General features: G+C 41.1%; 1 protein-coding gene across 1 annotated transcript; it reads right to left on the bottom strand.

Annotated features, from left to right (window-relative positions):
• Positions 1 to 278: 278 nt before the first annotated feature.
• Positions 279 to 1,806, bottom strand: LOC122019271. The gene is made up of 4 exons (XM_042576759.1): positions 1,320 to 1,806; positions 1,199 to 1,224; positions 442 to 542; positions 279 to 345 (listed from the first exon to the last, which is right to left on the bottom strand). Exons 1-4 carry the CDS (start codon positions 1,804 to 1,806, stop codon positions 279 to 281), a joined length of 681 nt encoding a protein of 226 aa, XP_042432693.1.
• Positions 1,807 to 18,839: the final 17,033 nt, after the last annotated feature.

Raw genomic sequence — 18,839 nt, 5'->3', positions numbered from 1 at the left:
CAAACGAATCCACACTGAACTACTTAAAACTAGACCCAAGCCTTAATCTATCTGTGCCCACAGATCCCACAATTCTAGCTGAAACTGATCAACAAGAGGAATTCTAAACATGCATTGATTCCATATGAACTGATACAGTACAAGAAATGGTCGCATTCCTTAACCACATCTACAACTATCAATCTTCTGAGAACAATACTAACAAATTTCTAAACTTCTAATAGGATCACTATAATTTATTACCTGAACAGAACATACCTTAATAACCTCCCACAATCTCAGATCTGATCCCCACACTCAGCGCAGGATTCATTATCAAACCTGTAATCCAATGCTTCCACAAAGCTACAATTGGTACAATCACATTTATCAACACCCAATTCTCACCGAATTCATCACCTAGATCTACAAATCGAACTCCTGGAGTGGTGCAGGCCTTACCTGATGTTTCCCGAGTGAAAAACAGCTGCTGGAATTGTGATCGAGCCCTTCACAGCAAGCCACTGCCACAACAATACCTCAATCCATACAATCCTCCCAACCTGGCATCAAATCACAGGTCTTCATAGCTAAGAAACCCTAATCTAAACCATCCTCACCTCAATTTACCTCCACGACAGTAAATACCTCAAGCGGCACAGAGATCCCGACGAATTTGGCTCGGCCCTAAGGCTCGGGAAGACGAGATATCTTCCTGAGGTGCAGATCCTCGACCAGCTTTGAGCTCGGGAATGGCAATTCAATCTCCAGCGTCCCCAGAGCTCAGCTTTGCTCTCTCGACCATGGATTCTTCGCGAGCAGTGGTGTTTTGAAGGGAACGCTACAGATGAGGCCTCCGATCAAACGTGGAGGAGGTCGGAGACGCGTTTCGCAACCAAGCGCCGGCAACCGATCGCGGCGTGCGTTGGAGATGAATCCGTCGGCGAGATCAGGTGGAGTGGTGAGGGATCGACGGAGGCAGAAGACACGAAGGAATAAGGGGAAGCGGCGATTTAGGGCCAGCACTGTAGCTTCTTATAAGCAGTAGGGTTTGGGTTAGGTTGAGTTCTCACTATCCCATAATTAACCCTCCTCTAATAGTGATTTTTCATTACCATCTTAAGCTTAACAATTTATCCCCTTAAATATTGTCATACGACCTCCAAATAAATCTGAAAAAATATCCAAAAATTCCCATAAATTATTATAGGTTATTTACTTTGCCGTATCTCACATTCTCCCTCTCTAATAAAAATTTGGTCCCCAAATTTACGACACAAAGGCATTAAACGACAAACGACATGCGTGATCATTATCATAAATGAAATTACTTTACATACCTTCATTAAACAAGTGAGGGTACTGCGCTCGGATATCATCCTCCAGCTCCCAGGTTGCTTCGTCATCTGAATGATGCTCCCATCCAACCTTGACCAATCGGATTGTCTTGTTTCGCAACTGGCGTTCCTTGCGATCCAATATCCGCACTGGAACCTCCTCATATGTTACATCTGGCTGAAGGGTGATCGATACATCAGTCAAAATATGCATAGGGTGTGGTACGTATTTCCTCAACATAGATACGTGAAATACATCATGCACCCCGGCAAGTGAAGGTGGCAGTGACAATCGATATGCTACCTCACCAATCCTCTCAAGTATATGAAAGGGTCCAATGTAATGAGGAGCTAACTTCCCTTTCAATCCAAATCTCCTAACTCCCTTGGTAGGAGACACTCGCAGGAACACATGATCGTCCACAAAAAACTCCAAAGGCCTCCGTCTCCGATCTGCATAGCTTTTCTGTCGGTCCTGAGCTTCTGACATTCTGCGTCTGATGGTGTCAACCAACTCTGCATCTCGCTGAATACGCTGCGGGCCCAAGACTGACGATTCTCCAACCTCATCTCATAAGATAGGAGATTTGCCATATAATGCCTCAAATGGTGCCATCTGAATCGCTGAGTGGTAACTGTTATTATATGAAAACTCCACCAAGTGCAAATGATCCTCCCAGCTACCGCTGAAGTCCATAACACAAGATCTCAATAGATCCTCCAATGTCTGGATAGTACGCTCCGACTGCCCATCGGTCTGAGGATGAAACGCGGTACTAAAATGGAGTTCTGTACCCATGGCCTGCTGGAGACTCCGCCAAAATCGAGAGGTAAATCATGGATCTCTATTTGATATAATACTCAGAGGTATACCATGCAATCTGGTGATCTCTCTGCAGTATAACTCTGCCAATCGATCCAATGAATCTGTCCGATGAATCGGTAAGAAGTTTACAGATTTGGTTAACCGATCAACGATTACCCAAATCGCATCATGGCCCTTCCTGGTTCGGGGTAGTCTAACCACAAAGTCCATCGTGATATGCACCCATTGTTGGGTTTTTCGGGTCGCGAAAACCGCTTTTCGCGTCGCGGAAACCCCGAATCACCCTAGCTAACGGATCTCGTGCGAAAAAAAATTCGAAAACATATGAGTACGAGTTACAAAACTTCTAGATCTACATGATGAAGATCTTTACCCTTGTTGCGTGCCCTTTTGCGTATCCTGCTCGTCCTCGGTACGTCGGATCTCAAAGTTGTCAATGTAGACAACTCTCTACACGTATCCACACGAATACACTAGGTGGAGGTGACCAAAAACCAAGGTGTGCTAGCACCTATGTGGTTCGGCCAAGGAAGGAGGAGAGGGAGAGCTTGAGAGGAAGAAGGAAGAAAATGCACACTTGAATGAATTATTGAATTCTCATTCAAACAAAAGTGGTCGGCCACTCTCCATTGTGTAACTCCCATAAATTGCATTAAGTGCAATTAATGTGAAGCTATTAAAGAAAATGGCTTTGTAACTTCCATGAGGTGGCACCTATGATGATGTGGAGTAACATCATTGGTCCATATCAATGGAAACTCACCAATGAGGTGGCATAAAGTCAAGTCAAACTTGACTTTTAATCTTCCTCTCAAGTCAAGTCAAACTTGACCAAATCTCTTCCATGGTTGATCGAATCCAACCATTTGATTTAAGCCAACTTAATATAATGAATCTAATTCATTTAATTAAATTGATTCAATGAGTGAAAATCTAAATTAGACTCATTGAACACATGAATCAACTTGAGTCGAACTCAAGTTAGCCTAATTAGTATTACTCTTAATCCAATTTGATTCATCAAATGAATCTAATCCTCTTGGTTCATCATATGTACCTAATCTCCATCTAATTGTCCTAAGTGTGTGACCCTATAGGTTCTTGTAACGTTGGCAATGCCCTAAACCCATTTAGGAGCATAAGTAATGAGCGGTATCTAGCAACACATCATTACTACCCAAGTTACAAGAATGTCGGGATCCGACATCACCTTGTGACTACTAATTGTGACTTCTCACAATATATGACAAGTGTCCTTCTATCCTAGACATCTAGATTGATCAATGTGAGACATAGACCGTGTCATCCTCTGATCAATCTAAATCTTGAACACCAAGTAGACTCACTAAATCAAATGAGCTCAATATCCTATATTGACTCATTTTGGCATGGCCATGCACTTCGTGGTCTCCCTCTATCAAGAATACTGATGTCTCTCCCGTCATATAGGAGGGATAGATCCTATCTACATCACTCACATCCCTCTGCATAATTCATTACATACCCAGTAATCGCCTTTATAGTCCACCCAGTTACGGGTGACGTTTGACGAAACCAAAGTACATAACTCCTTATGTAGGGATCCATGGTGACTTCAGGTCTAAGGACTAGTAGTCATACTAATAGCCACATGAGAAAGTATATGACACTCATATAACAATCCATGATACTTTCTCATGGCGGGTCATTCAGTATACATTCTCTAATGTATACCCATGTGGCAACTTGATATCTCTATATCCATGACTTGTGAGATCAAGTCATCGAGTTGACCTACATGCTAGTCTTATTGCATTAACATTGTCCTTGAATGTTAATACTCGACTAGGAATGATTAAGAGTAGTGTTCCCTATATTATCTCACTATCGGTTCAACTAACCGATTGATATAGGTGAGAACCGTCTACTCAAGGACATTATTATACTTAGTTTATTTGACACTAATACAAGTAAGTATAATAACCAAAATCCAAATGCCTTTATTTATATAGAATATGATACAATAAGTCCAAAATACAATTATCAAATGATTGGCTCTAGGGCTCTAGCTAACAATCTCCCACTAGCACTAGTACCAATCAGTGTAGGCTCTAAGCCCAAATGACCTAGTGTGACCATCATGCTTCTTCTGTGCCAAAGCCTTGGTCAAGGGATTTGCGATGTTAGCCTCTGTAGGTACTCTGCAAATCTTCACATCTCCTCTCTCGATGATCTCTCGAATGAGATGGAAGCGCCGTAGTATGTGTTTGGTCCGCTGGTGTGAGCGAGGTTCCTTCGCCTATGCTATAGCTCCATTGTTGTCACAATAGAGCTCAATAGGGTCAGCAATGCTAGGAACCACCCCAAGTTCAGTGATGAACTTGCGAATCCAAACTGCCTCCTTTGCTGCCTCTGATGCAGCAATATACTCGGCCTCTGTCGTAGAATCTGCTACTGTGTCCTGCTTCGAACTCTTCCAGCTCACAGCACTACCATTGATGCAAAATACGAACACCGACTGCGATCTATAGTCATCCTGATCGGTCAGGAAGCTAGCATCACTGTAACCCTTTACAGCTAGCTCATCATTGCCTCCATATATCAAGAAATATTCTTTAGTCCTTCTTAAGTACTTAAGAATATTCTTGACCGCTATCCAGTGACTTTCACCTGGATCTGACTGGTATCTGCTCGTCATGCTCAAAGCGTACGAGACATCTGGTTGAGTACATAGCATGGTGTACATGATCGATCCTATGGCTGAGGCATAAGGGATCTGATCCATGCAGTCTCTCTCCTCTCTAGAAGAGGGACCTTGAGTCTTCGAAAGATTCACGCCATATGACATCGGCAGAAATCCCTTCTTGGAGTTCTGCATGGCAAACCGAAGGAGTACCTTGTCAATGTATGTACTCTGACTTAGGCCAAGCAATCTCTTAGATCTATCTCTATAGATCTGTATCCCTAGAATACGGGATGCCTCACCTAAGTCCTTCATTGAGAAGCAACTCCCTAGCCAGGTCTTGACAGACTGAAGCATAGGGATGTCCTTCCCAATGAGTAGTATGTCATCCACATACAATATGAGGAAGACAACTATATCCCCTACAACCTTCTTGTAGACACAAGGTTCATCTTCGTTCTTGATGAAACCAAACTATTTGATTGCATCATCGAATCGAAGATTCCAGCTCCGAGAAGCTTGCTTTAGTCCATAAATGGACCTATGCAGCTTGCATACTCTGCTAGTATGCTGTGGATCTACAAAACCCTCAGGTTGTGTCATGTACACATCCTCGAGCAGGTTTCCATTCAGAAATGCGGTTTTGACATCCATCTGCCATATCTCATAGTCATGGTAGGCTGCAATAGCAAGCATGATCCGAATGGACTTAAACATCGCTACTGGAGAAAAGGTCTCATCATAGTCAATACCATGAATCTGCTTGAAACCTTTAGCTACCAAGCGACCCTTATAAATAAGTCCATCCATGTCAGTCTTTCTCTTAAAGACCCACTTGCACCCTATGGGTTTTACCCCTTCAGGTGGATCAACCAAAGTCCAAACTTGGTTGGTGTACATGGATTCCATCTCGAATCTCATGGCCTCTAGCCATCTCTCAGAATCTGGTCTCATCACAGCTTCCTGATAGGTGGTAGGCTCATCCTCTATAAGCACAATGTCATCATGGTCAGACAAGAGAAATGAGTATCTCTCAGGCTGACGACGTACCCTATCAGACCTGTGAAGAGGTATGTCTACTTGAACTGGTTGTTGTTCCTCAACTCCTTGTGGAACAACATCATCCATAACACTTTATGGTACCAGTTCAATTTCCATCGAGGCATCAGTGCTATTGTTCGCATCTTGAACTTCTTCAAGATCGAACGCACTCCCACTAGTCTTTCTAGAAATAAAGTCCTTTTCTAGAAAGACCCCAGTCTTTGCCACAACTACCTTGTGCTGATTGGGAATGTAGAAGTAATATCCCTTAGTTTCCTTAGGATATCCAATGAAATAGCACTTGTCGGATTTGGGTCCTAATTTGTCTGAGACTTGACATCTAACGTAAGCCTCACAACCCCAAATCCTCATGAAAGACACCTGGGCATCTCTCTCAGTCCATATCCTATATGGTGTCTTTATCACGACCTTGGATAGAACTCGGTTGAGTATAAAAGCTGCTGTGACTAGAGCATAACCCCAAAAGTATGTCGGAAGATCTGTGTGACTCATCATAGATCGCACCATATCTAATAGGGTACGATTTCTCCTTTCGGATACACCATTCCACTGTGGTGTTCCAGGAGGAGTGAGTTGGGATAGAATCCCACACTCAGCTAGGCAGTCACAAAACTCATGGTTAAGGTATTCTCCACCTCGATCTGATCGAAGTATCTTAATACTCTTGCCAAGCTGGTTCTGTACTTCATTCTTGAATTCTTTTAACTTTTCAAAGGATTCTGACTTATGTGTCATCAAGGACACATAACCATATCTACTGAAGTCATTAGTAAATGTGATGAAATACCTATAACTGCCTCTAGCAGCGACATTGAAAGGGCCACATACATCACTATGTATGAGTCCTAACAAATCAGTCGCTCTCTCGCTGCGCCCACTAAAGGGAGTCTTGGTCATCTTGCCTCGTAGGCATGACTCGCATATCTCATATGATTCAAAATCAAATGAGTCCAACAAACCATCCTTATGGAGCTGGGATAAGCGCTTGTCATTTATTTGACCTAAGCGACAGTGCCAGAGGTAGGTTTGGTTCATGTCATTTGACTTGAACCTCTTGGTATTTATGTTATAGATATGGCTCTCAAGGTCTAGAATATAGAGTCCGTTTTGTTAGCTAGAGCCCTAGAGCCAATCATTTGATGAAAATATTTTGGACTTATTGTATCATATTCTATATAAATAAAGACATTTGGATTTTGGTTATTATACTTACTTGTATTTGTGCCAAATAAACTAAGTATAATAATGTCCTTGAGTCACACAGATCTTCCGACATACCTTTGGGGCTATGCTCTAGACACGGCAGCTTTCATTCTCAACCGAGTTCCATCCAAGGCCGTGATAAAGACACCATATAGGATATGGACTGGGAGAGATGCCCAAGTGTCTTTCATGAGGATTTGGGGTTGTGAGGCTTACGTACGACGTCAAGTCTCAGACAAATTAGGACCCAAATCCGACAAGTGCTATTTCATCGGATATCCCAAGGAAACTAATGGATATTACTTCTACATTCCCAGTCAGCACAAGGTAGTTGTGACAAAGACTGGGGTCTTTCTAGAAAGGGACTTTGTTTCTAGAAAGACTAGTGGGAGCACGTTCGATCTTGAAGAAGTTCAAGATGCGAATACTAGCACTGAAGCCTCAATGGAAATTGAACTGGAACCACAAAGTGTTGTGGATGATCTTGTTCCACAAGGAGTTGAGGAACAACAACCAGTTCAAGTAGACATTCCTCTTTGCAGATCTGATAGGGTACGTCGTCAGCCTGAGAGATACTCATTTCTTTTGTCTGACCATGATGACGTTGTGCTCATAGAGGATGAGCCTACCACCTATCAGGAAGCTGTGATGAGACCAGATTCCGAGAAATGGCTAGAGGCCATGAGATCCGAGATGGAATCCATGTACACCAACCAAGTTTGGACTTTGGTTGATCCACCTGAAGGGGTAAAACCCATAGGTGCAAGTGGGTCTTTAAGAGAAAGACTGACATGGATGGACTTATTTATAAGGGTCGCTTGGTAGCTAAAGGTTTCAAGCAGATTCATGGTATTGACTATTCTCCAGTAGCGATGTTTAAGTCCATTCGGATCATGCTTGCTATTGCAGCCTACCATGACTATGAGATATGGCAGATGGATGTCAAAATCGCGTTTCTGAATGGAAACCTGCTCGAGGATGTGTACATGACACAACCTGAGGGTTTTGTAGATCCACAGCATACTAGTAGAGTATACAAGCTGCATATGTCCATTTATGGACTAAAGCAAGCTTCTCGGAGCTGGAATCTTCGATTTGATGATGCAATCAAATAGTTGGTTTCATCAAGAACGAAGATGAACCTTGTGTCTACAAGAAGGTTGTAGGGAATATAGTTGTCTTCCTCATATTGTATGTGGATGACATACTACTCATTGGGAAGGATATCCCTATGCTTCAGTCTGTCAAGACCTGGCTAGGGAGTTGCTTCTCAATGAAGGACTTAGGTGAGGCATCCCGCATTCTAGGGATACAGATCTATAGAGATAGATCTAAGAGATTGCTTGGCCTAAGTCAGAGTACATACATTGACAAGGTACTCCTACGGTTTGCCATGCAGAACTCCAAGAAGGGATTTCTGCCGATGTCACATGGCGTGAGTCTTTCGAAGACTCAAGGTCCCTTTTCTAGAGAGGAGAGAGACCGCATGGATCAGATCCCTTATGCCTCAGCCAAAGGATCGATCATGTACGCCATGCTATGTACTCGACTTGATGTCTCGTATGCCTTGAGCATGACGAGCAGATACCAGTCAGATCCAGGTGAAAGTCACTGGATAGCGGTCAAGAATATTCTTAAGTACTTAAGAAGGACTTTGATATATGGAGGCAATGATGAGCTAGCTGTTAAGGGTTACGGTGATGCTAGCTTCGACCGACCAGGATGACTATAGATCGCAATCGGGGTTCGTATTTTACATTAATGGTGGTGCTGTCAGCTGGAAGAGTTCGACTTTTGGTCCTAACAGCTGCATCAGAGGCAGCGAAAGAGGCAGTTTGGATCCGCAAGTTCATCACTGAACTTGGGGTGGTTCCTAGCATAGCTGACCCCATTGAGCTCTATTGTGACAACAATGGAGCTATAGCATAGGCAAAGGAACCTCGCTCACACCAGCGAACCAAACACATACTACGGCGCTTCCATCTCATTCGAGAGATCATCGAGAGAGGAGATGTGAAGATTTGCAGAGTACCTACAGAGGCTAACATCGCATATCCCTTGACCAAGGCTTTGGTTACAGAAGAAGCATGATGGTCACACTAGGTCATTTGGGCTTAGAGCCTGCACTGATTGGCACTAGTGCTAGTGGGAGATTGTTAGCTAGAGCCCTAGAGCCAATCATTTGATGATTATATTTTAGACTTATTGTATCATATTCTATATAAATAAAGGCATTTGGATTTTGGTTATTATACTTACTTGTATTGGTGCCAAATAAAATAAGTATAATAATGTCCTTGAGTAGATGGTTCTCACCTATATCAATCGGTTAGTTGAACCGATAGTGAGATGATATAGGGAACACTACTCTTAATTATTCCTAGTCGAGTATTAACATTTAGGGACAATGTTAATGCAATAAGACTAGCATGTAGGTCAACTCGATGACTTGATCTCACAAGTCATGGATATAGAGATATCAAGTTGACACATGGGTATACATTTGAGAATGTATACTGAATGACCCGCCATGAGAAAGTATCATGGATCGTTATATGAGTGTCATATACTTTCTCATGTGGCTATTAGTATGACTACTAGTCCTTAGACCTGAAGTCACCATAGATTCCTACATAAGGAGTTATGTACTTTCGTCACCCGTAACTGGGTGGACTATAAAGGCGATTACTGGGTATATAACAAATTATGCAGAGGGATGTGAGTGATGTAGATGGGATCTATCCCTCCTATATGACGAGAGAGACATCGGTATTCTTGATAGAGTGAGACCACGAAGTGCATGGCCATGCCCAAATGAGTCAATATGGGATATTGAGCTCATTTGATTTAGTGAGTCTACTTGGAGTTCAAGATTTAGATTGGTCAGAGGATGACACGGTCTATGCCTCACATTGACCAATCTAGATGTCTAGGATAGAAGGACACTTGTCATATATTGTGAGGAGTCACAATTAGTAGTTACAAGGTGATGTTGGATCTCGACATTTCTTGTAACTTGGGTAGTAATGATGTGTTGCTAGATACCGCTCATTACTTATGCTCCTAAATGAGTTTAGGGCATTGCCAACGTTACAAGAACCTATAGGGTCACACACTTAAGACAATTAGATGGAGATTAGGTTTATATGATGAACCAAGAGGATTAGATTCATTTGATGAATCGAATTGGATTAAGAGTAATCCTAATTGGGCTAACTTGAGTTCGACTCAAGTTGATTCATGTGTTCAATGAGTCTAATTTAGATTTTAACTCATTGAATCAATTTAATTAAATGAATTAGATTCATTATATTAAGTTGGCTTGAATCAAATGGTTGGATTCGATCAACCATGGAAGAGATTTGGTCAAGTTTGACTTGACTTGAGAGGAAGATTAAAAGTCAAGTTTGACTTGACTTTATGCCACCTCATTGGTGAGTTGGCATTGATATGGACCAATGATGTTATTCGACATCATCATGGTTGCCACCTCATGGGAGTTACTAGTGAGTGCCACCTCATGGAGGTTACATTCCCTCTTTGATGACAAATTAATGCATTAATGAGGGGGTTATATTTGGGAAATGTGGCCGGCCACAATTTGAATGAAAAATGGATTCATTTTCATTCAAGTGATGATTATTGCATCTTCTTCCTCTCAAGCTCTCCCTCTCCTCTTCTTGCCGTGGCTGATCAAGGGTGCTAGCACACCTTTGTTTGGTTTCTCTCCACCTAATTAGTTCGTGTGGATACTTCTAGAGGAGTGTCTATTTTGACACTCTCGAGGTCCGTCACCGTTTGGACGAGCGGGAACGCGAAGGGCTTCGCTACAAGGGTAAATTTCTCAACACATAGATCTAGGAGTAGATCTAAAGATTTTGAAACTCGTACTTGTATTTCATTCGGTTTTCCTTGCACGGATCTACGGCTTTGGGTGATTCGGGGTTTCCGCGACGCGAAAAGCAGTTTTCGCGGCCCGAAGAACCCAACACGTTTATCAGAGGTGCACTACAATAGAACATATCGTTTAAATAGACGGAACAACATTTTATCTTTATAGTAAACGAGAAACCTTTCTTGTCCAAATAAGAAACTGATATAATGTTCTTAGTTAATGCAGACACATAACAACAATCGATTAACTCTAGTACAAGCCCAGAGGGCAGAGATAGAAAGTAAGTCCCTACAGCAACAGCAGCAACCCGTGCTCCATTGCCTACTCGTAGGTCTACCTCGCCCTTTGTCAATGCCCTGCTATTTCTCAGCGCCTGCACATCAGTACAAATGTGAGAAGCACATCCAGTGTCTAATACCCATGATGTAGAAATAGATAGATTGACTTCTATAACATATATACCTGAAGTGGAAGTCTCACTTCGCTTCTTCTTAAGATCCTCCAAGTATACCTTGCAGTTCCTCTTCCAGTGCCCGGTCTGACCGCAGTGGAAGCAGGTAGCATCCTTGCCGACCCCTCCTTTAGGTTTCAGTGCCTTGCCTTTGCCCTTGGCTTGGGACTTTCCCTTGCCTTTGGGCTTGCCCTTGCCCTTATGTTTCTGAACCATCAGAACAGTGTTGGGCTTAGCCTTCTTAAGGTTTAGCTCATCAGTTCTTAACATACTAAGCAACTCGGGCAGTGGCTTGTCAATCTCGTTCATATTGTAGTTTAGAACGAATTGACTGTAGCTATCCGGCAAGGATTGCAAGATCAGGTCAGTAGTCAGCTCTTGGCCAAGAGGGAACCCCAACCTTTGTATGTTCTCTATGTACCCAATCATTTTGAGTACATATGGGCCTACAAGAGCCCCGTCTGACATCTTGCACTGAAACAGTGCCCTTGAGATCTCAAATCTCTCATGCCTCGCTTGACCTTGATATAGTTGACGAAGATGTTCAACCATATCGTAAGCGCCCATTAACTCGTGTTGCTTCTGAAGCTCAGAGTTCATGGTCGCGAGCATTAGACAAGACACATCTAATGCGTCATCTTGATGCTTCTTGTAAGCATCTCGGTCTGCTCGCGTGGCAGTGGCAGGAGGAGTCTCCGGAATGGGCTGCTCCAGAACGTACAGTTTACGTTCTTGGGTGAGAACTATTCTCAGGTTCCTGTACCAGTTTAGGAAGTTTGCTCCGTTGAGCTTGTCCTTCTCAAGGACAGATCGCAGGGAGAAGGTGTTCGTGTTCGACGTCATGGTAATCTACAACAGAAATAAAAGCAGAAATAAATATCATATTCTTAATCATTTAATTAGGCCTTTAACTAAATGATGATCCCACTAAATTCTATAATTCATGTGGGACTAGATCCACATCATACTAACCCTTGAGTTAGCTTTGGCTAATACGCCCAAGATTTAGTATGATCGGTAGGTAACGATTACCAATTACATCTCTATGCAACTCTTGTTTATAGAATCAAAATCCGCATTTATATTAAAACTCGAGTTAGCTTTGGATAATACGCCCGAGAGTTAATATATATGTGATTTTGACCTAACTTTCCAACCGTTGGAAGAATGCCTATAGTTATACTCGATCCAACCGAGTTAACTAGGAATACTCAATCTAATTGAGTTGTACTCACCCATGCGTTGATAGGCAGGACAAAGATTGTCCCTCCGTACCCTACCAAGATAGTATGTGTTGCTCTGCTTTGGCAGATTCAACAACTACATGCGATCGAGTTAGTGGTAGGTATCACGACATGGTAGGCATTACGAGTTGACGTGATTTAGATCTAATCTAAATGATGATACGTATCAAATACTTGATTTAGATCTAATCTAATCATGGGGTGCATCATGTGCACGATTTAGATCTAATCTAATCGCTAGGCACTAATTAATTACTTAATTAAACATGCATCACATACACAAGTAATTAATTAAATTTTTGTGATTATGTCATGACCCCTACTACGATCTTCTCAAGCCAATGAGAAGATCGGATGGTCAACATAAGGTCAACTTCTCAAGCGCCTTCCTTTTGACCACCTTGTGCTGCTCGCGCTTTCCTCGTAACTCCGTCTTGAGTGGACCTTCCACCGCTCCAATTTTGTACGTTACAATTTTTGAAACTCGAGTTACATTCGAGTCTAAATCTAATTTACAACAAGAATATAATCAGGGAAGGCACGACGCGAAGGTCGCGAATAAAAATAAAATAAAATAAAATACAGCACACACATCACATAACGACACGCAGGTCGTATTATGAATTATAACACATTTCCAAATCTAATTTGGGTCGTTTGGGCCATGACTATCACAAAATTAATATATAATTCAAAATTATATATTTCTGTAATTTTTCTGTAATTTTTCATAATTTTTCAGATTTTATGAGTAAATTTTTTCCGGCGGTCCCGATTAGCGATTTTGGGCGCAATCGCGGAGCAAATCCCCTTGCGGGGTTAGGGGCAGTACCCCTACCCGCGATCTAACCATCGCGAGTTGCTCCTAAGCAATCCAAGAGTGCCTTATCTCGCTGTCCCAAAAAGATTTGGGTCGAAACGATGCCGTTTCGGGAAAAACTTCTCGGTAGTCGAAGCCTACAAGTGTATAAACACTTGTGCTTCGCTTCTACGAGAAAAATTACTCTTAAAACTATAAAAATCATAAATTTACAGAAATGTACAGAAGCTTTAATTTTTCATAAAAATCAAATTAAACTCGTACAAGCTTCGCACGTGGCTCTGATACCATTGTTGGGTTTTTCGGGCCGCGAAAACCGTTTTTTCGCGTCGCGGAAACCCCGAATCACCCTAGCCAACGGATCTCGTGCGAAGAAAAATTCGAAAACATACGAGTACGAGTTACAAAACTTCTAGATATACATGATGAAGATCTTTACCCTTGTTGCGTGCCCTTTTGCATATCCCGCTCGTCCTCGGTATGCCGGATCTCGAAGTTGTCAATGTAGACAACTCTCTACACGTATCCACACGAACACACTAGGTGGAGGTGACCAAAAACCAAGGTGTGCTAGCACCTATGTGGTTCGGCCAAGGAAGGAGGAGAGGGAGAGCTTGAGAGGAAGAAGGAAGAAAATGCACACTTGAATGAATTATTGAATTCTCATTCAAACAAAAGTGGCCGACCACTCTCCATTGTGTAACTCCCATAAATTGCATTAAGTGCAATTAATGTGAAGCTATTAAAGAAAATGGCTTTGTAACTTCCATGAGGTGGCACCTATGATGATGTGGAGTAACATCATTGGTCCATATCAATGCCAACTCACCAATGAGGTGGCATAAAGTCAAGTCAAACTTGACTTTTAATCTTCCTCTCAAGTCAAGTCAAACTTGACCAAATCTCTTCCATGGTTGATCGAATCCAACCATTTGATTCAAGCCAACTTAATATAATGAATCTAATTCATTTATTTAAATTGATTTAATGAGTCAAAATCTAAATTAGACTCATTGAACACATGAATCAACTTGAGTCGAACTCAAGTTAGCCCAATTAGGATTACTCTTAATCCAATTTGATTCATCAAATGAATCTAATCTTCTTGATTCATCATATGTACCTAATCTCCATCTAATTGTCCTAAGTGTGTGACCCTATAGGTTCTTGTAATGTTGGCAATGCCCTAAACCCATTTAGGAGCATAAGTAATGAGCGGTATCTAGCAACACTTCATTACTACCCAAGTTACAAGAATGTCGAGATCCGACATCACCTTGTGACTACTAATTGTGACTCCTCACAAAATATGACAAGTGTCCTTCTATCCTAGACATCTAGATTGATCAATGTGGGGCATAGACCGTGTCATCCTCTGATCAATCTAAATCTTGAACACCAAGTAGACTCACTAAATCAAATGAGCTCAATATCCTATATTGACTCATTTGGGCATGGCCATGCACTTCGTGGTCTCACTCTATGAAGAATACTGATGTCTCTCTCCCATCTACATCACTCACATCCCTCTGCATAATTCGTTACATACCCAGTAATCGCCTTTATAGTCCACCCAGTTACGGGTGACATTTGACGAAACCAAAGTACATAACTCCTTATGTAGGGATCCATGGTGACTTCAGGTCTAAGGACTAGTAGTCATACTAATAGCCACATGAGAAAGTATATGACACTCATATAACGATCCATGATACTTTCTCATGGCGGGTCATTCAGTATACATTCTCTAATGTATACCCATGTGTCAACTTGATATCTCTATATCCATGATTTGTGAGATCAAGTCATTGAGTTGACCTACATGCTAGTCTTATTGCATTAACATTGTCCCTGAATGTTAATACTCGACTAGGAATGATTAAGAGTAGTGTTCCCTATATTATCTCACTATCGGTTCAACTAACCGATTGATATAGGTGAGAACCGTCTACTCAAGGACATTATTATACTTAGTTTATTTGGCACAAATACAAGTAAGTATAATAACCAAAATCCAAATGTCTTTATTTATATAGAATATGATACAATAAGTCCAAACTACAATCATCAAATGATTGGCTCTAGGGCTCTAGCTAACACCCATTTCCATTCCGGTATTTCTATCTTCTGCAGTAACCCAGCTGGTCTCTGATGCTCCGCCTTTATCTGCTGACAAACCAAACATTGCGCCACGAATGTCGCAATGTCCCTCTTCATGCCTTTCCACCAGTATGATCGTTTCAGATCCCTGTACATGCAAGTACCTCCTGGATGAATCACAAATTTAGATCGATGTGCTTCCCGTAATAAGTCCTCCAGAACAGGATGCGACTCGGGGACACATAATCTTCCACGGAAATACAGAATTCCACTATCATCACAAGTAAACTCTGTCTGCTGTCATGAGATAACTCTGCTACGTAAAAACTGTAGATGCTGATCCGTAGCCTGAGCCTCTTTGATACGCTCCACTATAAGTGACTGAGCAACCATGGTGACTAGCAAGCCTCGCTCTGTTTGTGCTTGCTCCATCAACCCCAACTCAGAGAAGCTCTGTATCAACTCTGTAACCATCACTCGGTGACAAGCCAAAACTCCACGAGATTCCCTGCTCAACGCATCGGCCACTACGTTGGCTTTCCCCGAGTGATAGTTAATCGTGCAATCATAGTCTTTCAAGAATTCCATCCATCTTCTCTGGCGCAGGTTCAGTTCCTTCTGGGTAAACAAATACTTGAGGCTCTTATGATCTGTGTAAATCTCGAAGGTGATCCCATATAAATGATGTCGCCAGATTTTCAGTGCGAAGATGATAGCTGCCAACTCCAAATCATGGACCGGATAATTCCTCTCATGATCTTTTAGCTGATGTGAGGCATATGACACCACTCGCTTATGCTGCATAAGTACGACACCCAGTCCCTGATATGTCGCATCTGTGAAAAGTACAAATCCATCCATGCTAGAAGGAAGTACTAACATGGGTGCAGTAACGAGTCTCCGTTTGAGCTCCTGAAAGCTCTGCTCACAAGATTCTGTCCAGCTAAACTTTTCCCCCTTTCGGGTCAATCGTGTCAAAGGCAAGGCTATGCTGGAAAAACCCTCGACAAATCTCTGATAATACCCAGCTAGACCCAAAAAAGCAACGTATCTCCTGTACCGTCTTCGGCTGCTCCCAGCTCAAACTTAATTAAAATTATTTTAAAAACTTAATTAAAATTATTTTAAAAACCTAATTAAAATTATTTTAAAAAACTTAATTAAAATTCTTTTAAAAAACTTAATTAAAATTATTTAAAAAACTTAATTAAAATTATTTTAAAACTTAATTAAAATTATTTTAAAACTTAATTAAAATTATTTTAAAAAACTTAATTAAAATTATTTTAAAACTTAATTAAAATTATTTTAAAACTTAATTAAAAGTATTTTAAAAACTTAATTAAAATTATTTTTTTAAAAAAATTCATTCTTTTCAAAATATTTTAAAATGTTATTTTCAAAATGTTTTTCAAAATTCAAGAGTTTTTTCTATTTTTGAAAATTCATTCTTTTTCAAAATCTTTTTTTCAAAATGTTTTTCAAATTTCAAAGTATATTTTTCATAATGTTGTTTAAAAATTTATTCTTTTCAAAATATAAAATTTCAAATGTTTTAATTTTCAAAATATCTTTCAAATTTTATTCTTTTCAACATATAATTTTTAGAATTTTCAAAATATTTCTTGACTTAGTATATTTTTAGTAATGTTTTTCCAAATATTAGTAAAATCTTTGATAAGTCTATTCAAAATTTACTTGGTTTTTGGTTCTGCCCCTATTTTTGATGTGTGTCAAAGGGGGAGAGATAGTGAATTCAGGGGGAGTTAGTGTCACGCCCTAGAGGAGTCCCTGTCCGAAGAAATTTCGACAGCATCTCCCCTGTACGACGGACAATCTGAAACTTTACTCCATCACCATATACCTCAGCCACATGCTGTTGGAACAAATAACAATAATAAACAAACTGAAATAATGACATCCACGTAGTTTAATAAGCAATGATAATAAGACTCAAAATCCACCCTACTCAACTACACCCATAAAACTCAAAACCGATATCCTACTCCACTACACTCATAAAACACAAATCCGACGATCAAATCAACTTACCTCTTCTGCCATCTAGGCAGGCATATAGTAAAACAAATCCAATTAAAAACCCATCGATAAGTACAATCCATGCAAGCTCCAAGTATCAAAACAAAACAAGTCCAAACATAGTCTAGTACATAAAGCCAAAAGATAAATAAACATCCTCGTGGGCTGCAGGGGACTAGCAACTGAAACTCTCTCCTGACAGCATCAACCTGAAATAGCAACGGAGGAGGGTGTGAGTCCAACACTCAGCAGGTACAACTGATATACATAGTAAGGAAATAACATCTAGCACTAATCATGCGTACAGTCTCCTGACATAATAAGGATAAATGCAAACTGAGATAAACAAGAGTATAACTGTACTAACAGGACCAGGTATAAATATCACCGAGTCGTCAGACCAAGAAGTATCAATATCCTGTATGCATGTCAAGCATATGCATCCATCCAAATGAAGCTAATAAAATGCAGCAAACACAAACACAACCAATAAATGCATCATGCATATGATGCCCATGACATGTCCTGGTCACCCCTACTCTCCAGTCAGCCGTCTCACACACGATAGTGAGACTGAGTGGGTAGGGCTGTGACAACCGTGCACTCTACATCACTACTCCTAATGAGTGACTGAGAGGACGGGATGCTGTCGGAGTACACCTATCCTCCTACCCCAAATCATAAATGGGGGAGCTCAATGCTCTTATCTCCCGGTACACGATGACGGGGAGGAATCTCTGTCGGCTACCACGCTGTGTCACACTACCCATGAGCGGACCAACGAAGCCAAACAAAGTCCCTGTTGCAACACACTCTGCCTGAATCGACCACTAACCCATGAGTGGTGGTGTGTGCAGATCAATGTAACTGGAGATGTGCTCAACAATAATGGAGCGGAACATCGTATAGCATGCAATCATGCAAATGGTGCATGGCATTAACGATGGAAATATCCTGAGCTAATCCATATATATATAAAAGGTGCACCTTAAGTCAATGAATCAAATCAAAGGTACACAGATAAGACAAGGTATAAAACCTAGGTCCTAAACATGGTGAAGCATGGTATATCACTACCCCCTATAAGCATGAATAAGCAGGTAAGAAATAACATGAGATGCAAAACAAGTATCAACTAAGCATGTAACAAGTATCGTGTAACACCCATAGGGTCTCTAATAATTCATGTAGATTTATGCATGATTAGTATAGATTAATGC

Source organism: Zingiber officinale, chromosome 9A (assembly GCF_018446385.1).
Source record: "Zingiber officinale cultivar Zhangliang chromosome 9A, Zo_v1.1, whole genome shotgun sequence".
NCBI classification, from domain to species: domain Eukaryota; kingdom Viridiplantae; phylum Streptophyta; class Magnoliopsida; order Zingiberales; family Zingiberaceae; genus Zingiber; species Zingiber officinale.
The sequence above is the reverse complement of the archived record's forward strand: the minus strand, read 5'-3'. Positions and strand labels throughout refer to the sequence as shown.

Excerpts from the sequence above, each read along its gene's own strand:
- LOC122019271 (XM_042576759.1), bottom strand. The coding sequence starts at position 1,806 with ATGTCAGAAGCTCAGGACCGACAGAAAAGCTATGCAGATCGGAGACGG. Across the intron at positions 1,225-1,319 it reads CCCTCACTTGTTTAATGAAG|AGAGGGAGAATGTGAGATAC; the intron begins GTATGTAAAGTA and ends AATTTTTATTAG. Across the intron at positions 346-441 it reads TTTCACTCGGGAAACATCAG|CTTTGTGGAAGCATTGGATT; the intron begins GTAAGGCCTGCA and ends TACCAATTGTAG.